The sequence below is a fragment of the Stigmatopora argus genome, chromosome 19, assembly GCF_051989625.1.
Source record: "Stigmatopora argus isolate UIUO_Sarg chromosome 19, RoL_Sarg_1.0, whole genome shotgun sequence".
NCBI lineage: Eukaryota > Metazoa > Chordata > Actinopteri > Syngnathiformes > Syngnathidae > Stigmatopora > Stigmatopora argus.
The window spans coordinates 1,878,776-1,902,346 of NC_135405.1; the positions used below are offsets into that span (position 1 = coordinate 1,878,776).

Consider the following 23,571-nt stretch of genomic DNA (forward strand, 5'->3'; position numbering starts at 1 on the left):
AGCTGGGACCACAGTAACAAAGGCTACCATCAGTAACACAATGCACCACCAGGGACTCAAATCCTGCACTGCCAGACATGTCCCTCTACTAAAGCCAGTACACATCCAGGCCAGTCTGCGATTCGCTAGCGAGCATTTGGATGATCCAGAAGAGGACTGGGAGAATGTTATGGTCAGATGAAACCAAAATTGAACTTTTTAGTAGAAAAACAAATTCTCGTGTTTGGAGGAGAAAGAATACTTGATTACATCCGAAGAACACCATACCCACTGTGAAGCATGGGGGTGAAAACATCATGCTTTGGGGCTGTTTTTCTGCAAAGGGACCAGGACGACTGATTTGTGTAAAGGAAAGAATGAATGAGGCCATGTATCGAGAGATTTTGAATGAAAATCTCCTTCCATCAACAAGGACATTGAAGATGAGACATGGCTGGGTCTTTCAGCATGACAATGATCCCAAACACACAGCCAAGGCAACAAAAGAGTGGCTTCGTAAGAAGCATTTCAAGGTCCTGGAGTGGCCTAGCCAGTCTCCAGATCTCAACCCCATTGAAAATCTGTGGAGGGAGTTGAAAGTCCGTGTTGCCCAACGACAGCCCCAAAACATCACTTCTCTAGAGGAGATCTGCATGGAGGAATGGGCCAAAATACCAGCAACAGTGTGTGAAAAGCTTGTGAAGAGTTACAGAAAACGTTTGGCCTCCATTATTACCAACAAAGGGAACATAAAGTATTGAGATGAACTTTTGGTATTGACCAAATACTTATTTACCACCATGATTTGCAAATAAATTATTTAAAAATCAAACAATGTGACTTTCGAGGGGGGTTCCACATTGTTTTACCCATGTTTACAATTACAGGCCTCTCTAATCTTTTCGAGTATATAACTTGCACAATTGGTGGTTGACTAAATACTTATTTGCCCCACTGTATTCTGTTTGAAATCATGATTCAACGGGGGAGCGTGTGACTGCATTTTAGGGAAGTCAAGTGTATTCCTATCAGCAGTAAATATACCGCCCAGAAGTGTAATACCTACAATAACTTCATCAGTCAGAGCCACATGCAGCTCTTAAGAGGAGCCCTGGAGCTTTTTCAAAAATGTTTGAAAATGGCGGCGAGAAATATATATTATTGTTTTAATACGGTTTCGGTGGGAGGAAAAACACAACAGCATTCTTAACGTTTTTTATTGCTGTAAGAATGTGTAGAACAGGGGTGGCCAACTCCGGTCCTCGAGAGCCGCTATCCTGTGTGTTTTCCATATCTCCCTCTTCTAGCACACCTGAATCAAATGACCAACTCGTCAGCAAGCCATCCAGAAGATTGATACCGATCCTGATTATTTGATTCAGGTGTGTTGGTGGAGGGAGACATGGAAAACAGACCGGATAGCGGCTCTCGAGGACCGGAGTTGGCCAACCCTGGTGTAGAATATTAAATTTCAACATTTATAACGACGAAAATTTGTGTCCTCTACAGAATGCACAGGAGGGAAAATAAACACTTCATGAACACATGTATTTGGATTGGATAACTATATTCATCCCGTATTTGGGAAATTTCGTTGTCACAGTAGCAAGAGGGTGTGGATGCAGGAATAGGAAAGGCATTTTAGACATAAATAGATAGGTAATTAGTGGGTCAAGAAATAAATATATAAATATATAAATAAATAAGCGTGTTGCTTAGCACATATATACATACATACACATAAATGTACATGCATGCATACGGTAGGTCTTAACACTCAGCCATTTTTTTGTTAAAGAGCCTGACAGCTGATGGGAGGAAGGATCTGCGGAAGTGCTCCTTCCTGCAATGAGGGTGCCGCAGTCGATTGCTAAAGGAGCTTCGGAGAGACTCTACAGACTCATGCAGGGGGTGGGAGGTGCTGTCCATGATGGACATCATCCTGGTCAGCATCCTCCGCTCTCCCACTTCCTCCACAGAGTCCAAAGGACAGCCCAGAACAGAGCTGGCCCTCCTGACCAGCTTATTCAGCCTGTTCCTGTCCCTCTCCGTGCTCCCGCATCCCCAACAGAGCACTGCATAAAACACTGTAGATGCCACCACAGTGTCATAGAAAGTCCTCAGCAGTGTCCTGCACACTCCAAAGGACCGTAGATTACTCAGTAGGTAGAGGCGGCTCTGGCCCCTTTTGTACAGGGCATCTATGTTTGTGGACCAATCTAGTTTGTTGTTGAGGTGAACACCCAGGTACTTATAATTCTCCACGATTTCAATGTCTGTACCCTGGATGTTCACCTGAGTGGTCTGTTGAGGATTCCTCCGAAAATCGATGACCATTTCCTTTGTCTTACTGGTGTTGATGTAGAGGTGGTTTTGGCTACACCAGTCAACAAAGGCTGTGATAACTCCCCTGTACTCCAGGTCGTTCCCGTCCGTCACTCGTCCAACAATAGCGGTGTCGTCAGAGAACTTCTGGAGGTGGCAGGTGTCTGTATTATGTTTGAAGTCCGATGTGTAGAGGGAGAAAAGGAGTGGAGAGAGCACTGTGCCTTGTGGGGCCCCCGTGCTGCAAGCTACCACATCAGACGTACAGTCCTGGAGTCTCACATATTGTGGTCTGTCAGTGAGGAAGTCGATGATCCATGCGGCTAGGTGGTTCCTTACTCCAGCCTCTTCCAGGTTCCCCCTCAGTAGGACCGGCTGAATGGTGTTGAACGCACTGGAGAGGTCAAAAAACATCAGTCTCAGCGTGCTTCCCGTGTTCTCCAGGTGTGAAAGAGACCTGTGCATCAGGTAGGTGGTAGCATCTTCCACACCAATGCCTGGACGATAGGCGAACTGCAGAAGGTCCAGCTCTGCATTCATCAGGGGGCTGAGGTGATTGAGGATGATTCTCTCCAATGTCTTGATCAGGTGAGAGGTTAATGCTACCGGCCTGAAGTGGTTTGGCTCCCTGGGGTTCGCAGTCTTAGGAACTGGGACCACACAGGAAGTTTTCCACACGGTGGGGACCTTCTGTAGACTGAGGCTGAGGTTGAAAATATGCAGAATCACTTTACCAAGCTGATCCGCACACTCTCTCCGTAGTCTGGAGCCGAGGCCGTCTGGACCGGTAGCCTTCCTTGCCTCAATCTTCTTTAGCTGTTTTATCACCTGATCGACAGTAATGCAGAGGCCGGTGGAAGAGGGGGAGGAAGAGGAGGAGAACGAGGGGGGAGCGTTGCTTCTGGTCTGGGGGGTCAGGGGAGTGGGGGCATGACTGAATCTGTTAAAGAACTGATTCAGTTCATTGGCCCACTCCCTGCCGCCGGGCTCCGGGTCTCTCTCACTGTTCCCTCCATGGCCCGAAATGGTCCTCAAGCTCCTCCAGACCTCTTTGGTGTTGCCTCTCTGGAGTTGGTTCTCCAGCTTCCTCCTGTAGATGGTCTTTCCCTTCCTTATCTCTTTCTTCAGCTCCTTCTGGACCATTTTCAGACTCTCCTTCTCACCAGACCTAAAAGCCCTCTTGTTCAAGAGGGCCCTTAGATCCCTGGTGACCCACGGCTTGTTGTTGGAGAAACAACGGACTTTCTTGGAGGGTACAATGTTCTCAACACAGAAGTTAATATAATCTGTGATGCAGTGGGTCAAGCTGTCAATGTCTTTACCATGTGAATTGCACAGCACCTCCCAGTCAGTGGTCTCAAAACAGTCCCTCAGTACCATGCTGGTCTCCTCGGTCCATCTTTGTATGATCCTCATGGTAGGTTTTATGTTCCTCACCATAGGGATGTAGGTGGGGATCAGATGGACCAGGTTGTGGTCTGAGCGGCCCAGTGGGGGAGGGGGACTGAGCTGTATGCCTCCTTTGTGTTGGCCTACAGCAGGTCCAGAGTTATTTGTTCCCTGGTGTGGCACTTCACATACTGAGTGAAGGTGGGGAGAGTAGAAGCCAAGGGAGCATGGTTAAAATCACCAGAGATAAGGAGAGACTGGGGGTGTGACGTTTGCAGCCGGGACACAGTGGCGTGAAGCAGCTCGCGGGCGACTGCCGCATCGGCCGAGGGACGTATAAACGCAGTTATTACGATAACGTGCGAGAACTCCCGGGGGATGTAAAACGGCCTGATGCTAACAGCTACCAGCTCGATATCTCGAGTGCAGAGTTGCTCCTTCACAGTAATATGCCCGAGGCTGCACCATCTACTATTAATAAAAACAGCTAGTCCCCCGCCTTTCTTCCTACTGCTCTCCTCAGCATCCCTGTCCGCCCTCACCAGCTGAAAGCCATCCAAGAGACGAGAGAGTCCGGAATTAGTTCATTCAGCCAGGTCTCCGTGAAGCACATAATGCAGATGTTCCGATATTGTTGTAGCCAACTTAGTTATTTTGATAGTAGGCTAATCTAGTCGTCTGAAAATGTTTGGGTACCCTCTGATGAGATTTTCCCTTATAAATCATTGGTTGTTTGGATTAGCAATTTCAGTTTAATATATCAGTGATATTTGTTTAGTGAAATCAAGTTTATAGGATTTAAATGAAGTGTGCAGTAACTACTAAAACAAAAGTAGGCAGGTGCATACTTTTGGCACGTTTGTTCTTTTGTTGATTTGAATATTATTGGGAATTTATTTGGTAAGATCATTGACCCTTGACTTACATACGCGGGTAAGTCAATCATGAGAAAGGGTATTTAAGGTGGCCAGTTGGAAGTTTTTCTCTTTGCATCTTTTCTAAAGAGTGTCAACATGGGAGCCTCAAAACAACTACCATATGACCTGAAACCAAAGATTGTTCATCATGGTTTAGAGGAAGGGTACAAAAGGTTAGCTCAGATTTCAGGCGTCAGTGTCCACTGTGGGAACATGGTGACGAAATATAACACCAAAGGCACAGTTCTATTTAAGGCTTGTAGTGAGAGGCCAAGAAAAATCTCCAATAAGCAGAGAAGGATGATGAGAACAGTTAAACTCAACACACAGACCAGCTACATAGATCTACAACATGATCTTGCTCCAGACCATGTCAACTGTGCATCATTCAACTAATAAGCGCACTTTGAACAAGGAGACGGTGTATGGGAGCCCTTTCTGTGCAGATGCCACAAACAGAGTCGCTTGAGGTATGCTAAACCACATTTGGACAAGCGAGTTTCATTTTGAAATTAGGTGCTGCGGACTGATGAAACTGAAATTTAGTTATTTGGACATAACATGGGGCGGTATGCATGGTAGAAGAAAAAAAGCATTCCAAGACAAACACTTGCTAGCCATACTAAAATTTGGCGGCGGTTCTATCATGCTGGGGTGCTTTGTGGCCATTGCAGCTACTGACAATCTTGTTAAAGAAGAGGGTCGCAAGAATTCCAGTCAGTATCAGCAGATAGTGAAGAACAACGATCAAAAATCAGTGACAAAGATGAAGTTGCACCAGGGCTGGATACTCCAACAAGACAACGACCCTAAACACTGCTCAAATTCTACTAAGGAATGCATGAGGAGGCAGAGAAACAAGTACAACGTTCTGAAATGAACATCTAAGTTCCCAGACCTGTCTTGATGATTCGACATGTGCAGGATGGGGGGACATGGATGAACAGTATCTTCAATCACCAGCAGAGGGTGCCCTGGACCTCGGTCATCTCCCTCTAGATCGGTGAGGTGAACTTGGGTCATCTCCCACCCTGTTTACTGAGTCTCCTGGGCATACCAGACTGGTGGACCATCACATAACCCAGGGTAAGGGAGCAGTTCCCCAGCGCAGGAGCTATCTTATCCCTCAACGCTTCCACCCAGCTCTTAAGGAGGAGATGGACCAGATGATTGCATGATCGTCACAAACGCACCAAAAAAAACAAGGAAAAAATGCAGCGCTCCGCCCAAAGCCCGTAGATATCTTTGCATGAGGGAGATGAGGCGAGTGTCAGCCACCTGGATGTCTCGTATAATCGGATCTCAAAATATGTCTTGTATCTCAGGGTGACTATTTGCTCGGAATTTTACCCGTATCTCAAATTCCTCGTATGTCAAGGTATTACTGTATGTACATGGTTAAAGTTTAGAATGCAAAACAACGAATGATACTGCAGACGAGAAAGGGACTGCTTTTATTGTTGTTATTTTCGAGTGGTGCTTGCGCATGATAATAATGACTATGGAATATGATGATGTGATCAAAGCAAGCGAACATGCTCATTTCTGTTCAGACCGCTGTGGGCCAAGCCACACAATAAGGATTCATAAATTTGGACCCCAAAATCGGAAGTTTTCATCTTTTCTCCCCAAAATCACGGCAGCCTTTTGACCCAGAGCCCAAGTTGCAACTTTTTTCCAGCCCTAGAAATGTTCTCTTACCTCTTCTGTCTGTTGAGGAGCTGTCCGGGACACAAGAATGCCACATATTGCCAAAACATTGTGTGATAAGTCCTCTGACACAAATTGGCCATGGGTGTGATTCTTTTCATTTTGCCACAAGATTGATCCTTCATTGGCTAAGGGCAGGGCTTTTTCTACTTCCAATCGCTGCATTTCTTCAAAGTCTCTTCGCAACAGAGAAAAAAATGTAAAGAGAAACAACTGGAAAAAAACCTTGCGCTTAAGGTTTCTGAATAATTTCTTAACCATAATTCAATGTGACAAAAGAAAACAATTCAAGAAAACTATACCTGATTTTCATTTGCAAAATCTCATCACTCATCAGAATTTTCTTCAAAAATATGTTTTTTTGATTATCAGTCATATGAGAAACCACTGCTAAACAATGAGCAGTGTACCTGTAACATAAGATAAGAATTCAGGGTCATTTGTTTGGGGCTAAAATGACAAAACTCAAAATATGGTAGAAGTAGCTCATCAGAATGGATTTTAAAACATTTGAAAGAGGACAGCGGTCAAAATTAAATCCCATTTCAATGTTAATGGAAGTTTTAGCAAGTGAAATTTAAAGGCCAACAATCACAAGGGAGGGTTGGAGTGGAGTTTCACTTCACCAAATTTAATTAGATTGGACTTCACCGAGCTACACCTATAGCCCTTTTCTTTGTAAAGTAAACCAAACTGGCTGTTTGACTTTCAGCTTATCCCCTCGGGAGTCGCCACACCGAAACAGTCGATCCCCATGATTAAAAAAAAAGCACAAAAAATGTTTTAATCCCATTTCACTGATGGCTAGAAAACTATAGTTAGCGTGATATCCATGGCGTACAGCGTCTTAACACTAACCTCAGCCAGTAGCGCCCAAAGTGCACCAGAGAAAAAAAAATCCGGTTATAATTGCATATGATAAATTATTCGCTTTTCAATCGCCAGGTTTGCTTGAAGAGTAGAGGTCGTGAATGTAAAAAAGATATTTATCATTTAGCAGATCCTATGGGAATGGAGCTCAAGATACATCAGGGGGACATTGTCTCCTTTTCTGAATCAGAAGGAGCATTTTGATGCTTCAGCCTCCTGTTTTAACTTGCACAGTAAAATCTTATATTCTCTGTGACTTAATACCGTAAATACTTGCATATAGGCCGCCCGCGCTTATAAAAAAAAAAAAAACGATGTACTGAAGCCGCGACTGTTTAAGTGTTGAAGGATCACAGCAGTGTACTTTGATGTGATTATATTTGTAAGCCTATGTTCTTCTTTTGGCAGTCGGCTATCCGTATGGCCAAAGATTTATTCTAAAATTGAGCGAGATGGCAGCACAAATGTTCCCTTTCTTCTCCATAATCGATAAACTTCCCGACGATTTATCCTTCTTGGTTCTCGTTGTAACATTCAACAATGTGAGGCATGGCAGACGTGCTTTTAGCGTTATTGAGTAGAAGTACTTACCCTCGTACCAGGGCATCATTGACTTGCAATAGGGAAATACATGGACTCCAGTTCCAGAGCTTTCCAAAGTTGGAACAATCACTCTTAACAAAACAAAGAGTTGCTGCCATGAGGTCACGCAGTTTCATTCGCCGAGGACCGTACTGAATACTCGATGACTCATCATTGGTTAAGAACAGTCTCTGAAAGACTGGAGGGGCATCACTGAAGTACCTTGTGGCAAAGCTGATTATGACAATCAGAAAAAAAGATTAATTCCTATTTATTCAAACAATTATTTATATTATTCACCTATATGAGGCAATTTAGATTCTAATTCTCAGATGATGTCAGATAAGAATATTAAAAAAAATAAAAAAAATAAAATAAATGTAAAAAAAATACACTTACCCCTGGGCATCAGGGCAAATGCAAAGAAGTTTGCTGAGGGCCACACACAGACGCTCATGAAGATCGTGATTGATCTTACCATTTGCCTTCACCCTATGTGCATTTCGCTCCAGTAAATCCAGAATAAGAGGTCGCAAATGTCTTGCAATTAGTAACGTGTAATCTTTCTCCAACAGCACTTGGGCCAGGGACTCTAGAATACTGTGTTTGTCCCGCTGGCTCCACGTCTAGAGAAAAAGCAAGTAACTTAAAAATAATTCATAATAAGCGTGGATGTATGTATACACACACACACATACATACACATATATATATATATATATATATATATATATATATGTATATATATGTATATATATGTATATATATGTATATATATGTATATATATGTATATATGTATATATATATATATATATATACATACACACACACATGGGGGGTGGGGCGGGGGTGTCTGTGTGTATATACATACATACATACATACACATACATACACGCGCATACACGTACACACACGTATACACATACACGTGCGCACACAGTGGTACCTTGACATACGAGTGGCCTGACATAAGAGCATTTCGAGATAATAGTACAATTTCGGGCAAATATTTATCTTGAGATACGAGACAAATTTTGATATACGAGCAGACAGCGGACGTGAGATGCTGCTCATAAGAACATCATGGGCACTGTCTCTCCCCGCAACACCCTCGTGTAATGTCTCTGGTCGCAACTCCCTATTTGTAATGTCTCTGGGAGCACTGGGTGGAGCGTTGCAGTTTTTTGTGATTTTTTTTCCCATTAGTTAGTGCAAATGGCGTATATACTACTTCTCGTTGGCAAGTGGTCGTGCGTTATCCTATTGTGAGGACGTTTGTGTGCATCATTTTGGGAATATTTTGAAGGGAATACAGACGCTCCCCTACTTACGAACGAGTTAGGTTCCGAGCGATTGTTCATAAGTTGAATTTGTTTGTAAGTTGATTCAGTGCTATATTTTGTATTATAATTTATGTTTAAAGCCAATATAAGTATATTGAAGGTTTATATAAGTGCATTTGTATGTTTAAGGCTTGTATAAGTAACACGCATTGGTTTGTACTAAAAAACATTTAAGAAAATGATGTACAGTACTGTATATAGAGAGAGAGAGAGATTTTTGTATTAGAAACTGGCCGAAAGAAGCGATCTAACGACGATTGCACAGTTTTCTTCTTTTTTTCATCATAAATGATGCGGTAGCACTGTATGGCATCATTCAATTGATTTGCAAACTTTGTGCAACTTTCAATATTTGGGTCCTGCTGCTCGATCTTTCTGTTTATAAATGGTACTGACGGTCGACCGATTCAAGTTGTATGCCCGTGCAACGCTCACCACTCTCACGCGCATCAAGCTTCGTTATTATTGCCACTCGTTTCAAATAAAATGGCTTGCCTCTTCCTTGTACCTCCCTCAATAGAAGCCTTTTGCTTTTCACCAACCATATTGAATAATGGCTGCACGAGATATTTCATGATAAAAATGAAAAAGGTTCTTTGCGCACTGGAGATACGTCACGCACTTACGCAGGGCAACGAACTGGGCAGAGGAAGGTGGATGCTGGGTGAGCTGAGCGCTCACAGCGCCAGGCGTCGGTATTAGCGGCGGAAAGAAGCACTACTCGGAAAAAGGCGCGCAATACAAAATCGAACTTACGAACAGTTTTCGACATAAACGCAATTTGCAGACATGTTCGTATGTACCGTTGTTCGTAAGTCGAATGTTCGTAAGTAGGGGAGCATCTGTACAAACTCAAACAACCCTCGATATTGACTGAAAGTCAGTGTGGAGGTGGGGCAAAAAGAGCCAACCCCTGGAGAAGAAAGGTATCAAAATGTCAAACAAAATTAGAATCAAGTTTAGTGTTAGGTTCGATTAAACTTATTTTTGAGTGTGTCTGCATCGTAATCCAAGTTCATTTAAATTTGTTTATGTTATTTTACCAGCGCGTTGCCGCGTAAAAGCCCCCCCCTGTCCGTCTGTCCCCCCTCGAAATCCGTATAATTTTAGTACTATTAAACATATTTTAGTAATATTAAACCACTAGTTGTGTTACTTTGTTAATAGATGGCGAATCAGAACAAATAAAACATTTTTTTCCAATCCAATATCCTGTTTTTGGTGTTTTATCAGAGGGTTGGAACGAATTAATTTGTTGGGAAACGTTCGTTTGAGTTACGAGAAAATCGACATACGAGCTCAGTCCCGGAACGAATTAAGCTCGTATCTCGGGGTACCACTGTACACATATACACATACACAAATATATATACACACAATTCGAGGGATTACTGTAGTAGAGAAAAACGTGTGCATCTCGCGGATTTTCAACGACATTTTGAAAATAGCTGAGTTGACAGTGATAATTTTCCAAAGTATTTTAATGTACATAAACTACTACATCAGATTTTGATGAGTACTTTGGTTCGACTCTTGGGGCAGTCTAGTATACCTCAGAAGTGAAATGCCACATGGGTATCTCCCAGATATTTTAATACTCTGAAGCCACTACGTTGCATTGCCATAATACACTACGAAAAAATCTATACGAGTAGAGGGTACTTTAACTTCGTTTTACCGAATGGGGGGGGGTCTTTTTCAGGACACGTGGGAACCCTACCAACACAGTAAAATACCCAAAAAGCATACAATATACGCTAGGATTGTTACTTATACAAAGCTATGAATGGGCAAAGTAAAAACAATATACACACATGGCATAACATAGCTAAACTAAAAAACATACCTGTTTTGAGAGAAATTGACGAAGTTCAGTGTGACTTTCATGGATGTGATTACATATCGTTGCTAGTGTTGATATGCTAAGTCCTAAATTTTCCATCGTGTCATTGACCGTCTAAAAAAACAATCCTTCGTACCCTATATTATACAAATGTATAAAACTAACTCTTCCTGAGCAGGCTTGAGAAAGAAAATGTCAATTTTATTCTGCACATCATATGAGCACGTTGCTGAACGAAAATCTTCCGCGTGTGAAAGGAAAAATCAACTTCCGAGTGAAGTTAACTACTTCCTTCCCATGCCGAATCACAGATATGTTTCTAGTAGAACAGAGCCGTGTAGGAAGAACGTTGCGACACATTCTGATATACTATATATATATATATATATATATATATATATATATATATATATATATATATATATATATATATATATATATATATATATATATATATATATATATATATATATATATATATATATATATATATATATATATATATATATATATATATATATATATATATATATATATATATATATATATATATATATATATATATGAATTAATATATATTGCGGCGATGACGAAATCAGCAAGCGACGGAGGAAGAGCTATCTTTTACAGGAGATGAGTTTTACCCACCAAATTTCACTATTAACAACTACGAATCTGACATAATCCTCTTATTTATCAATACCTGCCGAATTGGTGGAAGTGTGAGTTATACGGCCGAAATAGTAAGTAGGATACTTTTCATGAGTGTGTTAGGTGCATGGTTCCGCAGGAAGATGCGTCTTTACTTCCTGTGTGAAGGCTTTGGCGCGCCATTCTCCCGAAACTACAGTCTGTAAAACATTATGAAAACAAGCAAGTTATTCTTTATCGCGGATCCCCTTTAGCGAGGATAGTGGTTCTATATCAGATTTTTCATAATGCAATAGAAAAATGTTTGTTCCAGCATCAGAAATGACTTATAAACCGACCGATTGAAAGTGGATCGCTACAACATCAGGTTTGAAAGCCGTGTCGGTTTCGAGAGGTTTGAAATCGGATTGGTGACAATTATGTGACAGTACAGCCGAAAGTAAAGTTGATATGTTTTTGTTTCTGATTCCGTAAGGATTCTTAATAATCAAAAGAATTGAGTTCTCAGTTTTGAATCTGATGTATAACCCGCTATGAATGACAGTTGCATAGTGGTGATTTCTTTATGCAAGACCCGGAGCAAAAATTATGAGATACAGTGGTAGCTCAATTTACGAAATTAATTGGTTCTAGAACTTTTTTCGTAACTTAGATTTTTTGTTGGTAGAGCAGTACTTTATATGTAAATTCTCTAACTCGTCCCCCTGTCCTCAGCAAAAGAACATTTAAATCATACCTCAACATTAGCACCCAATTCATCACAATATGTAATCTAATAATAAATATATTTGTATACCTTGCCCAATAACAAACCCACAACTTTAAATTGTGTAAGGCACACTGAGGAAAAACTTGAGAAACAGCTATGAAGAATCAGGAACTCAACACTAGCACGAAAAAAATTAAAAAGGTAAAAAATATCAGATACAGGAAGTGTGTTGTAGTGTCGCTTTTGTGTGGCGACGTGATGCATTCGGGTAGGCTAGGGCTGATGGGTAGCTCTTGACTGTAAATAGGTGTCAATGAGGCTAATGTGCCTGAATGCTCTTACTAAACCTTGGATATATGAGAAAAAATGTTATCATGATAAAGTGAAGGTGAAGGTTTTCACCATGAGAACCTGGGAATCTTCACAGACACAGTACTGTCTTACATCAAGTGCTGCATGGCTATGGTCACTGTTGAGAAGACCATCCAGGTGTACCCAAACTGGAAACCTTGTATGATCAGCCAGGTCCGATCACTCCTCCGGGCCTGTGATGCAGCCTTCAGATCCGGTCACGATCTACAGCGCAGCTTGCGCCAACCTGAAGAGAGGCATTAAGGCTGCCAAAGCAGACTACAAGGGGATGATAGAAGGGCAACTTGACGACGCCAGAACGATGTGGTAGAGCATACGGACCCTCACCAACTACAAGGGCCAAGTTGCGACTCCTGCGGACTCAGATCTCGCACTGGCAGAGGACCTAAACAATTTTTGCCCGCTATGAGTCCCAAGACCACCACCCAGTCACACCACCTCAAGGTCACAGAACCCGATGGAATACCAGGCAAAGTACTCAAGGCCTGCGCTGATCAACTAGCACCAGTTTTCACACACATTTTCAACCTTTCGCTAGAACAAGCCTCCGTCCCAGCCTGTCTGAAATAGGCCACAATGATCCCTGTACCCAAGAAGTCACCTGCTAACAATCTGGGCGACTATCATCACTAGGTGCTTTGAAGAATTGATACTGAAACACATCAAAGCCTGTCTTCCCCTCATCCACGACCTGGATCTGTTTGCATATCGGCCGAACAGATCCACCGAAATTCAATAACCACCTCCACGCTGCACTGAGCTACCTTGAGAAAAGAGGGAGCTACCGTATTTACTTGCATGTAAGTCGCTTTTGTCGGACAAAAAAATGATGACTGAATTGAGGGTACGGCTTATATGTGCATAAAAACACGACATGCAAAAAAACTGCAAGTTGACGGCGCCGTGAACTTTATTTCATCCCGCATAAGGGAAATTTCTTGGTTGCAGTAGCAAGACAGACACACAAGACATTAGAGACCTAGGTAAAAAACGAAATACCAAAATGCAATAAAAAAAAGACAGAAAAGCAGCAAAAACACAAACCGAGCAGGCGCGGATGGAGCTACTGCTACCGGCTGCCACTTGAGCGGCAGTAGCAAAAACGGATACAGACACAAGAAAAGACGTTGTCGAGTTGGATAAAACTGGAACCACACAGGAAGTCTTTAACAAATGGGGAATTTCTGAAGACTGTGACCTAGGTTGAAAATATGCAGTCACTCTTCCAAGCTTATCGGTACAGTCCCTCAGTAGTCTGGAGCTGAAGAATCAACAGTAGCAGAGTACAACTCCTCGACTCCATTTCCGGCCTGGTAAGCGCCGACAGCTCTTCCATCTTATCGGGGAGGGATCTCACTTTCCCCATAATAATAGATGGAATGGTTGGTCTGAAGGATCGCTTCTTCCCCCGGCACTTTTGTCCAGCTCCGGATTTCCAGCGGCATTGAGGTGTTGCTCCTTCTGCGGCGTATTGTTCACAGCTAATCCCATGTGTATGACAGCATAGGCATGGCTGAATGGTTCCAAAAAAAGAAGTAGCAGAAAGAAGCCAGGCTAACAGAACAAAGAAAGTTGTAAAACATTAAAGTATAAAGTACAAAGTAAAGTAATAAGGAATGTATTAAGAAATATTAAAATGTAATTTAAAAAAAAGATAGAAAGGCTGTAAAACACGAAAAACTAATAATAGTGGACAGACAGAGCTACTGCACCACCTGCCGCCTGACGGCGCCAACTTGGAAAAATAAAAAATAAAAATTACTCGCATATAAGCTGCCCGCGCGTATAAGATGCACCCTGAAAGCTGCCTTGAATTTTTTGACTTTTCCAATTTCTCGCGTATAAACCGCCCCCCTAATTCCCAATTTGCACCTCCATATTCATGGTTTTAATGGGGAGTACAAATGTGTTACTTTGAAGGGAAAATCTTCAGAAAAATCATCACAAGTGGTGTTTCTGAGATACTGTATGAATCAAAAGCACATTATTAGGGTCAATATCATAAGGAAGTTATGCCTGTCTTTGTAAATGCAAAATATCAAATTATTCAATTTCTAGTCTATCTTGATGAGAACCTGATGCTTTCTAATTATGGAAATTCCAAATTTTCAAGTTTAAGATGTTGTGGCAGCCCTATTGCTTCTAATGTCAAAATATCTCAATTCTTTCGATGGTTCACATTACTCCAATAGTTGTCACTTTCAAACAAGAAATAAAACTAAAAAATCAACGTGGAATTTTGATTTATTTCAAAATCAAGGCTGCTCGCGTCTGGCGAAAAAAATGTAGATGGCAGCGCCCGACCACACTAAGATTGTTGCGCCCCGACCTCCCTAAGATGGCCGTGCCCCGACCCGGGACCGGACGTTTGGTCGCCGGACGTTTGGTCACTGGACGTTTGGTTGCCCGGACGTTTGGTCGCCCGGACCCAAACGTCCGGCAACCAAACGTCAGCGTACCAAACAACACGGTCTACGCATCAATCAAAGCCAACAATGGCCACTGAGCAGTTTCACTGAGCGGACGTGTGAGTGTATAAGTGTGTATGTACATTATGTACATGAGTTGTCCCCTTAGGAAGGGACGTCAGTCAGGGTCTTAACAAGTTCTCCAACAAAACACAATATAGGTCACATAAAAGTACGGGAAATTTGGAGCTTTTCTTAAGCCTAATAATTAATAGGGCATTAAGTATGACAAAATAATAATTCTCAGTTTGTATTTAGGGAATTTGAGCAACAATTTTAAATGGTAATTATCAATAACCTTCTGGGCGACCAAACGTCCGGCGACCAAACGTCCGAGTACCGCCCCAACCTCGCTATAATGGCTGCGCCCCGACCTCACTAAGATGGCCATGCCCTGATCGAGCAGTGACGGGAACGTTTTGCGTTTTATGCAAGATACGTTTTTTTCATGAATTTCATTCATAGACGTCAAAATAAATTTTGTTTGGCGTTTTATCTTTATACCTTTTCTCTATTTTGAAATGCCCGTATCGGCATTCGCTTGCATCGTGACGGCGCACGCATGGGCGCCATTTTGAAGTGACGTCATTGTGTCACTGCGCCGTCAAATTGCAGTTTTTTTTGCAAGTCGTGTTCTTATGCGCATATAAGCCGTACCGTCGATTCGGTCATCATCCAGCAAAAGTGGCTTATATGCGAGAAGTGACAACTATTGGAGTAATATGAACCATCGAAAGAATTGAGATATTTTGACATTAGAAGCAATATGCTGCCACAAAATCTTAAACTTCTGGTAAGAAAATTTTATTTTCTGTGATTAGAAAGCATCAGGTTCTCTTCAAGATCGATATTTCTTTTTTCAAATTGAATAATTTGATATTTTGGATTGGATAGGATAACTTTATTCATCCTGTATTCGGGAAATTTCATTGTGACAGTAGCAAGAAAAGGGATAGTTATAAGTTAGACAGTACAGTTGCAAAGGCCGCCAAACAACAAAGCACAAAGTACAAAGCAAATCAAAGTCAATGGTTTCATTAAGAATCACCAAATCAAATCATTAAGACAGAAAAGCAGCAAAAATACAAAAAGAGCAAGAGTGGACGGAGCTACCGCCACCGGCTGCCACTTGAATGGCGTCATTTTAGTTGCAAAAACGGATACAGACTCAAAAGACGTAAAGTCGGACAAAAACTGGAACCACACACAGGAAGTCTTCCACAAGATGGGGAACTTCTGCAGACTGTGACCGAGGTAGAGAATATGCAGAGTCACTCTTCCAAGCTTATCCGCACAGTTCCTCAGTAGTCTGGAGCTCAGGACAACAGTAGCAGAGTAGAGCCCCTCGACTCCGTTGCTGGTAAGCGCCGACAGCTCTTCCATCTTATCCCACGATGGAATGGTTGGTCAGAAGCGTTGCCTCTTCTCCCGGCACTTTTGTCCAGCTCCAAATCTCTGTTGGCACCAAGGTGTTGCTCCTTCTGCGTATTGTAATAGCTAGTCCCATGTGTGTGACAGCGTAGGCATGGCTGAATGGTTCCAAAAAAGAAGTAGCCAAAAGAAGCCAGGCTAACGGAACAAGGAAAGTTGTAAAAACATTAAAGTATAAAGTACAAAGTAAAGTAAAAGGGAATGTTTTAAGAAATATTAAAATGTAATTAAAAAAAAGATAGAAGGGCTGTAAAACACGAAAAACAGGAGTGTACAGAACTACTGCCACTGGCTCCCGCGTGAGCGGCGACATCTTGGCATTACAAAGACAGGCATAGTAACTTCCTTATGATATTGACCCATACTAATGTGCTTTTGATTCATACAGTATCTCAGAAATACCACTTGTGATGATTTTTCTTAAGATTTTCCCTTCAAAGTAACACATTTGTACTCCTATTAAAACCATGAATATGGACGTGAAAAATTGAGAATCGGGGGCGTCTTATACGCGAGAATTTGTCAAATTAAAAAATGTCAAGGCAATTATCAGCGTGCGGCTTATACGCGCGGGCGGCTTATATGCGAGTAAATACGGTATGGCAGAATAAAATAAGAACAACTGCCTTAGACTCAGCGAGTGGTGCGCTCTCAACAACTTGGCGCTGAATGTCTCCAAAACCAGAGAACTCATCCTGGAATTCTGACGGAACAAGGGTGCGCCGTCACCTCTGTATATTTACAGCGAATGTGTGCAGCAAGTAGAGACTTTCAAATTCCTAGGAGTCCACATCTCTGCTGCTCTCACTGCTGATCTCACATGGGCGGCAAACTACACAGCACTCGTTAAGAAGGCGCAGCAGAGGCTACATTTGCTGAAAGTACTCAGGAAAGAGCAACTGAACACCAACCTGCTGGTGACCTTCTACTGGTCTGGCATTGAGAGCTTGCTGACCTACGCTGTGTCAGTGTGGCACTCAAGCTGCACAGAAGCCGACAGGAAAAGACTGCCGAGGGCGGGTGATCAACACAGCCCAAAAGATTGCCCCCTACATTATAAAAGACAATACGCATCTTGGCTTCCACCACTTCAACGTGCCCCCCTCTGGAAGGTGCTACAGAGCCATAACAGCCAAGACAAACAGACTCAAGGACAGTTTATTCCCAAGAGCTGTCACCTTACTCAACTCGAGTTCTGCACCTAGGACCTAATCAAAGTCCAATTACTCCTACTTATACTACTTATTTCTTATGTTGACCACTTATTTGTCTTACTATTTAGTGATTATTTATTTATCATGACTATATATTGATTACCTATGTGTTTGTTTGTTTTTTGTTGCGTCCATAGACTCAGCAAGTGGTGCGCTCTCACTCTACTGACCTCACTTGGACTACTTATTTCTTTATTTATTATTTATTGAATATTTATTTGTCTGTTTGTTGTTATATGTGCACTACATGGTGAAAGCTTTAAATCTCATTTTACCTGTATAATGACAATAAAAGCATTCAATTCAAAACATAATACCAGTTGATATCAATAATTATCACAATAACTATCACATCTTTTGTTTTTCAAATTTGAAACTTCCAAGTTCTGTGAATAAATAAATACATTATTTTACTTGTTATTCAATTAGGAAAGTAACTATATTACCTTGCTTAAAAAACAATATAAAATATGATAATTTAAAAAGCGCTTTTGTTTATCCGTCGTGCAATAAGAAATAAGATTACTCCCTCCGAACACTGAAAAGTAATAAGTAATCAAACCTGCTGAATTTTTAACAGGGATCTTTATTTTCATAAGTTTTATAAAACTTCTATGAAATATGAAATAAAATAATAATAATCAACTCAAGTCATCACCATTGGCAAGCAGACTATTTTCACCCTCACAAAAAGCAACTTTGTAAATCCACATCACATATGGGCATTTCAATTAAAATATTTAACAAGTTGGATAAATTTGACCCATTTTAAGCCTAGTTAAGAATTATTTGCTTTGTGTAACGTTTTCAGAATTTGCTTGCATGGGGTAAATCCTTAATATCAGGGGTGGCCAAGTCTGGTCCTCGAGAGCCCCTATCCAGTCTGTTTTCCATATCTCCCTCCTCTACCACTCCTGAATCAAATGATCAACTCATCAGCAAGCTGTCCAGAAGCTTGATACCGATCCAGATTATTTGATTCAGGTGTGTTGGTGGAGAGAGAAATGGAAAACAGACCGGATAGGGACTCTCGAGGACCGGACTTGGCCACCCCTGCTTTATATCAAGGAAGAAAAGAAATACAGGCTGTCCTCAAATATCAGAATTTCTGTCATTGACTTCCCTTGACATCTTGCCTGATGTTAGCCAATCAATCACCTCTTCTGGGACGAGCTGCATTCATGTTTGAGAGAGAATTAAGAGTCATGTAGACAGATGTCTTGAACATTACCTTCACTCCTGAGGTTACAGGCAAATTAGATTAGAACTATTTCATCCCGTATTCGGGAAATTTTGTGTCTGCTCTGTGTGCCTGACGTGCATTCATAAGTACAGATAAACCACACGCTTTCATGCCCTGTGTACGCCACTCTCGCTATCACTGCTGATTTACCAGAGCTAAACAATTAGCTGTTGCTCACCATCTTCTTCATCTCCTGAACGATGATCAGGAACAAGTGTTCACATCACATCAGCGCCCCCGTTCTTTTTTGGTCTTTGAGTGGTGTAATTACATCTTAATTTTATCGAATGTATCGAACATTTGTATTATTATTGATGATAAATATTTTTCTATGATTTTAGGTATCGTTATATCCCTCAGTACTAGTTGTGAGTGAGATGAGTGGCAAGTGAGCCTATCTTGCCTGCTAAATCCAGAGAGAGGACTCCAGATAAACTCTTTTAAACCGAGCGATATCAATTTCTGCTTCTCCTCTGCTTGATCTATCCTGTATGGAATCATTCGTAAATAGAAGTACCACTGTATTTTAGCCTTATGGAATTAGTAACTTATTAAAAAAAAGAACAAACAAGTGGAACTCTGGGGTCAGTATTTCGTTCAATAATATTACCGTAAAGCCACTATTTATAAAGTGGGTAACAAACGGAGATAATATTACAGCAGGCATAATTGTTTATGCAATGAATGACAGCAGTCCACACCAGGGGTTGGGAACCTATGGCTCGCGAGCCAGATACGTTTCTTTTGATAGGTGCATATGTAACTCTGCTAACCTGTCAGCTAAAATGTGGGAACCCACTCGTGAGAGAGCTGAGTCCAGAACGCACCAATGAGAGCCTCGCGTTGGCACATCATTTTTGTTAAAAAGAAAGAATGCACCCATTTATTTTTGCTTTTAATTCTATCTATGGCTCTCAGATAATTACATTGAAAAATATCAATTGTTTATGGCTCTCACGGTCAAAAAGGTTCCCAAGCCCTGGTCTACACTTTACAATGTCTAATGTGAGTGAACATGTGAACATAAATGTTCCTGGTCGTTTGTGGTTTTGCCTTCACTTCCACAGCACTTTACAATATGTACACATCTTTTACATTTTTGTTCTGTTTAAAAATGTCACAGTTTAAGCAAGTGGAAAACTGAATATTATTTAATAATTTTCAGGTATAAAGTGTGCGACAGTGCTCTGGCAAAAATGGAGAGCAGTGGCGGCAACCTTGTGGCTCCTGTCTGTACGTATAAAATATTGCATTTACAGAAAGATGTTTAGAGATTTTTCCTAGAGTTTCCTTATTTTGGGAGAAGGTTGCTGGAGGATGCCGTGTTGAATGACTTGTCTTTTAAAAAACTTTGTCTTAATAATTGAGCAAGAAGTTATGACCTTGGGTGCTCATATACTATTACTGTAATCCTTCACGACTTCACGGTTTTAATATTCGCGGCTTCAGTATATCGCGTTTTTTATGTTAATTATTTTATAAAACGTTCATAATGTCAAAATTCACCCTAAACCTCGCAAGCGGAAGACATGGGATTAAAAATGGCGGAAGTCAGAACTCTGGTTCTTCGGCGCTGAATTGGGTATCACACAGCGCTGTAGAAGAAGCGATATTTCACCATAGAAGAAGAATGACGGCCAAATAATATAAAAGGCTTGCATTCTCTTTGTTTTTTCGCGAGTGAAACAGACTACGCCGAGCTTATTCCAGCTTTGTTTGGATTTTGAGTCAGCGTTAAAAATGCCTCCTAATCGTTCTGGGTCATCTAAGGCATCCAATGAGTCCAAGATAAAATGAGAAATGATGACGTAAACAAACGCACTCACATACACATACATATATGTATGTGTGTGTGTGTGTGTGTGTGTGTGTGTGTATGTATGTATGTGTCTGTGTATATGTACAGTGGTACCTCGAGATATGAGCTTAATGCATTCCGGGTCTGAGCTCGTATGTCGATTTTTTTTTTTTTTTCTCGTAACTTAAACGAACGTTTCCCATAGAAATGAACTAAAAACAAATTAATTTTCCAACCCTCTGAAAAAACAAAAACACAGGCTATTGGATTGGAAAAATATTTTTATTTGTTCTAATTCGCCATCTATTAACAAAGTAACAAATAACTAGTGGTTTAATACTACTAAAATGTGTTTAATAATATTAAAATTAGACGGATTTCGCGGAGGAGAGAGACGGACAGGGGGGGCGACTTTTTGCACGGCACCACGCTCGTAACATAACAAACAAATTTAAATGAACTTGGATTATGATGCAGACACACTCAAAAATAAGTTTAATCTAACCTTACACTAAACGTAATTCTAATTTTGTTTTAAATTTTGATACCTTTCTTCTCCCAACCGGGTTGGCTCTATTTGCCCCGCCTCCACCCTGACTTTCAGATGCAACCTAGATGTTTGCTTTTGTATTCCCTTCAAAATATTCCGAAAATGATGCACACAAATGTCCTCACAATAGGATAACGCACGACCACTTGCCAATGAGAAGTGTTATATACGCCATTCGCACTGACTAACGGGAAAAAACACTGAAAAAATGCAACACTTCACCCAGTGCTTGTAGAGACATTACACGAGGGAGTTGCGACCAGAGAGACAGTGCCCATGATATTCTTATGAGCAGCCTCTCGCGTCCGCTGTCTGCTCGTATGTAAAAAAAAAAACTTGTATCTCAAGATGAATATTTGCTCAAAATTTTACTCGTGTCTCAAATTGCTCGTATGTCGGGGCACTCGTATGTCGGGGCACTCGTATGTCGAGGTACCACTGTATATGTATATGTACATGTATATGCACATGCACATGCATATGCATACAGGATATGCGTGTATGTATGTATATATATATATATATATATATATATATATATATATATATATATATATATATATATATATATATCTGTGCGTGTATGTATATCTGTGTGTGTGGATGTATATATGTATATCTGTGTGGATGTATATGTGTGTATGTATTTATACAAATGCATATGTATATATACTGTATAATTTAGTAACATTACAATTAATAAAAGAACATATTAAAGCCAGTACCTTTACACAAAATGGAAATGTTTTTTGTTGTTGTATTTTCACATGTTTTCATTTATTGTTTTAAGCTTCTCTTAACATTCTCATGCAATTTTAAAATTATAGATGGTACAAGTGAAGATTCTATAGATATCTACGATGGCCTCAATCTCAACCATTTGAGCAGTTCAGGTACAATTCTCACATAATTAATATTCATGTCCTATGTTACATACATGTAATGATGTTAAACTAAGCACTAGGCGTCCCGGCGGCTTGAGTGGTTAGCACGTTGGCTTCACAGCTCTGGGGTCCTGGGTTCAAATATAGGTTGATCCACCTGTGTGGAGTTTGTATGTTCTCCCCGGGCCTGCGTGGGTTTCCTCCGGGTACTCCGGTTTCCTCCCACATTCCAAAAACATGCATGGTAGGCTGATTGGACATTCTAAATTGCCCCTAGGTATGGGTGTGAGTGTGTATGGTTGTCTGTCTCCTTGTGCCCTACAATCGGCTGGTGACCGGTTCAGGGTGTCCCCCGCCTCTGGCCCGAATTCAGCTGAGAAAGGCTCCAGCACCCCCTGCGATCCTAGTGAGGATAAAAAAGATTCAAAAAATGATTGAATGAATTACCGTATTTACTTGCAAATGAGCCCCTTTTGTCAGACAAAAAAATAGATGACTGAATCGAGGGTGCGGCTTATATGCACATAAAAACACGACCTGCAAAAAAACTGCAAGTTGACGGCTCCGTGACACGATGATGTCACGACAAAATGGCGCCGTTGCATCATGACGCATGCGAATGCAGCCGATACTTTCATTTATTTCAAAATAGAGAAAAGATAAAGATAAAACGCTAAACAAAATTTATTTTGACGTCTATGAATGAAATTCAAGAAAAAAAACGTACGCATCTTGCATAAAATGTGAAAAAACTCACGTTCCCGTCATTGCTCGCTCGGGGCACATTCATCTTACCTAGGTCCCGGGCAGCCATCTTACCTAGGGCGCTGACGTCTAAACCTAGTTAAATGTGCTCTGACTGTCCAGATTTTGAAATAAAACTGTTGGAATAATGATTAAAACCTTTTGAATCATTATTAGTAATATTTAATTAAAATAGGAAAACATCTTTCAACATAACTGCTTACAACATGCAAGGAAAATCGCTCCCAACGCGACTTCGTTCGCAAGAGCATTCTGACGGGCGGCATACTCTTCGGTCCATTTAGCGGCACATAACCAAAACATTCAAAGGTAATCTGATTTAAACAATTGCATAAGCAAAAACAACTGTCTCAACTGCTTTGAACAATTGTATAAGCTTAATCGAATAACATCATGAAGGTTATAAAAACAACTGTCACAACAATCTGTTTTTATCGGAACACCTGCGTAAGAATTTGCACAATAAGCATAAAAAGTGACCCGAGCGGATCAAAACAACGACATTAGAATTTACACCAGTAAGCAT

The 23,571-nt window shown here is 41.1% G+C and overlaps 2 protein-coding genes across 8 annotated transcripts in view; one reads left to right on the top strand and one right to left on the bottom strand.

Annotated features, from left to right (window-relative positions):
• Positions 1-11,270, bottom strand: part of mdn1 (midasin AAA ATPase 1) — a 305,960-nt gene extending 294,690 nt beyond the window's left edge. For 2 of the 4 annotated variants that reach the window (XM_077586596.1, XM_077586595.1), the window contains exons 1-5: positions 10,964-11,264; positions 8,172-8,398; positions 7,782-8,006; positions 6,623-6,730; positions 6,312-6,498 (exon numbers count right to left, since the gene is read on the bottom strand). In XM_077586596.1, coding sequence (XP_077442722.1) covers positions 6,312-6,498; positions 6,623-6,730; positions 7,782-8,006; positions 8,172-8,398; positions 10,964-11,059 — 843 coding nt within the window. In that variant the 5' untranslated portion in view covers positions 11,060-11,264. Of the gene's footprint in view, positions 1-6,311; positions 6,499-6,622; positions 6,731-7,781; positions 8,007-8,171; positions 8,399-10,963 lie in introns of all 4 variants that reach the window. The other 2 variants (XM_077586594.1, XM_077586597.1) reach the window with 2 other exon arrangements.
• A 286-nt stretch (positions 11,271-11,556) lies between these two features.
• The window catches only part of casp8ap2 (caspase 8 associated protein 2), a 42,031-nt gene continuing 30,016 nt past the window's right edge, over positions 11,557-23,571 (top strand). Inside the window, exons 1-3 of one of the 4 annotated variants that reach the window (XM_077586863.1) lie at positions 11,557-11,703; positions 20,214-20,281; positions 22,224-22,289. In XM_077586863.1, the coding sequence (XP_077442989.1) occupies positions 20,245-20,281; positions 22,224-22,289 (103 nt within the window). In that variant the 5' untranslated portion in view covers positions 11,557-11,703; positions 20,214-20,244. Of the gene's footprint in view, positions 11,704-11,747; positions 11,979-11,998; positions 13,493-20,213; positions 20,282-22,223; positions 22,290-23,571 lie in introns of those variants that run through there. The other 3 variants (XM_077586862.1, XM_077586861.1, XM_077586864.1) reach the window with 3 other exon arrangements.